Below are 1,004 nucleotides of genomic sequence, written 5' to 3'. Positions count from 1 at the left end.
TATATAATATAAATAGGATAAGTATAATAGTATAGATAAAGGGTGTATATATAATATAAGGATAAGTTATAGATAAAAAGACGAGCATAGCAGGGATCGAACCTGCAATCCTCAGATCCGAAGTCTGATGCGTTTCCATTGCGCCATATGCCCATTATCAGATAAGTACATAAGTACAGAGGTGGATGATATCTAGAACACATATATCAAAAGTAAAGATAATAAAAGGTAGTAAAGGTAGTAAAGGTAATAAAGGTAATAAAGTTAATAGGGATAGTAAGAATATAAGGAAAGGAAGTAGTAGTTACATAGTATAAAACACTATAAGTAGTATAAGTAGTATAAGATAGTATAAAATAGTATAAAATAGTATAGATAATATAAAAGAATAGAGTGTACACTAAAAGTATAATAAAAGGAATATATAAGTTTAATAGATGTAAAAATATAGTAATAGATGTCATATAGATGTACAAAAAGGTGGGAACGGTGAGTATCGAACTCACGACCTTAAGATTATGAGACTTACGCTCTACCAACTGAGCTACGTTCCCTATTCAAACAATAACATAGAATAAAAACAAAAATAGATATAATAATAGTGGAAACATATAATAATAGTGTATATCTATATTAATAGGTTATAGTGTATAAAGTATAGATATAATAATAGTCTATAAAGTATAAAGTATAAAATATAAAATATAAAGTATAAAATATAAAATATAAAGTATAAATATAATAATAGTCTATAGTCTATAGTCTATAAAGTATAAAGTATAAAGTATAGATAATAGAATAGTGTATAGTCTATAAATAATAAAAATAATAATAGTATATAAAGTATAGTGTATAAATAGAATAGTGTATAGTATATATAATATAAATAGGATAAGTATAATAGTATAGATAAAGGTGTATATATAATATAAGGATAAGTTATAGATAAAAAGACGAGCATAGCAGGGATCGAACCTGCAATCCTCAGATCCGAAGTCTGATGC

General features: G+C 25.1%; 1 protein-coding gene across 1 annotated transcript, besides 3 other annotated features; it reads right to left on the bottom strand.

The window, feature by feature from the left end:
• Positions 1–206: 206 nt before the first annotated feature.
• EDI_198430 (uncharacterized protein) lies at positions 207–539 on the bottom strand (the record flags this gene model as incomplete). The annotated part of the gene is made up of 1 exon (XM_001740912.1): positions 207–539. A coding segment is annotated over one exon (333 nt), but the record flags the coding sequence as incomplete, so codon positions are not given.
• Positions 338–383: a microsatellite.
• Positions 540–609: 70 nt separating the features above from the next.
• Positions 610–744: a microsatellite.
• Positions 727–909: a microsatellite.
• Between the last annotated feature and the right edge of the window lie 95 nt (positions 910–1,004).

This window comes from Entamoeba dispar, genomic scaffold (assembly GCF_000209125.1).
Source record: "Entamoeba dispar SAW760 scf_1105229463349 genomic scaffold, whole genome shotgun sequence".
NCBI classification, from domain to species: domain Eukaryota; phylum Evosea; order Mastigamoebida; family Endamoebidae; genus Entamoeba; species Entamoeba dispar.
The sequence above is the reverse complement of the archived record's forward strand: the minus strand, read 5'-3'. Positions and strand labels throughout refer to the sequence as shown.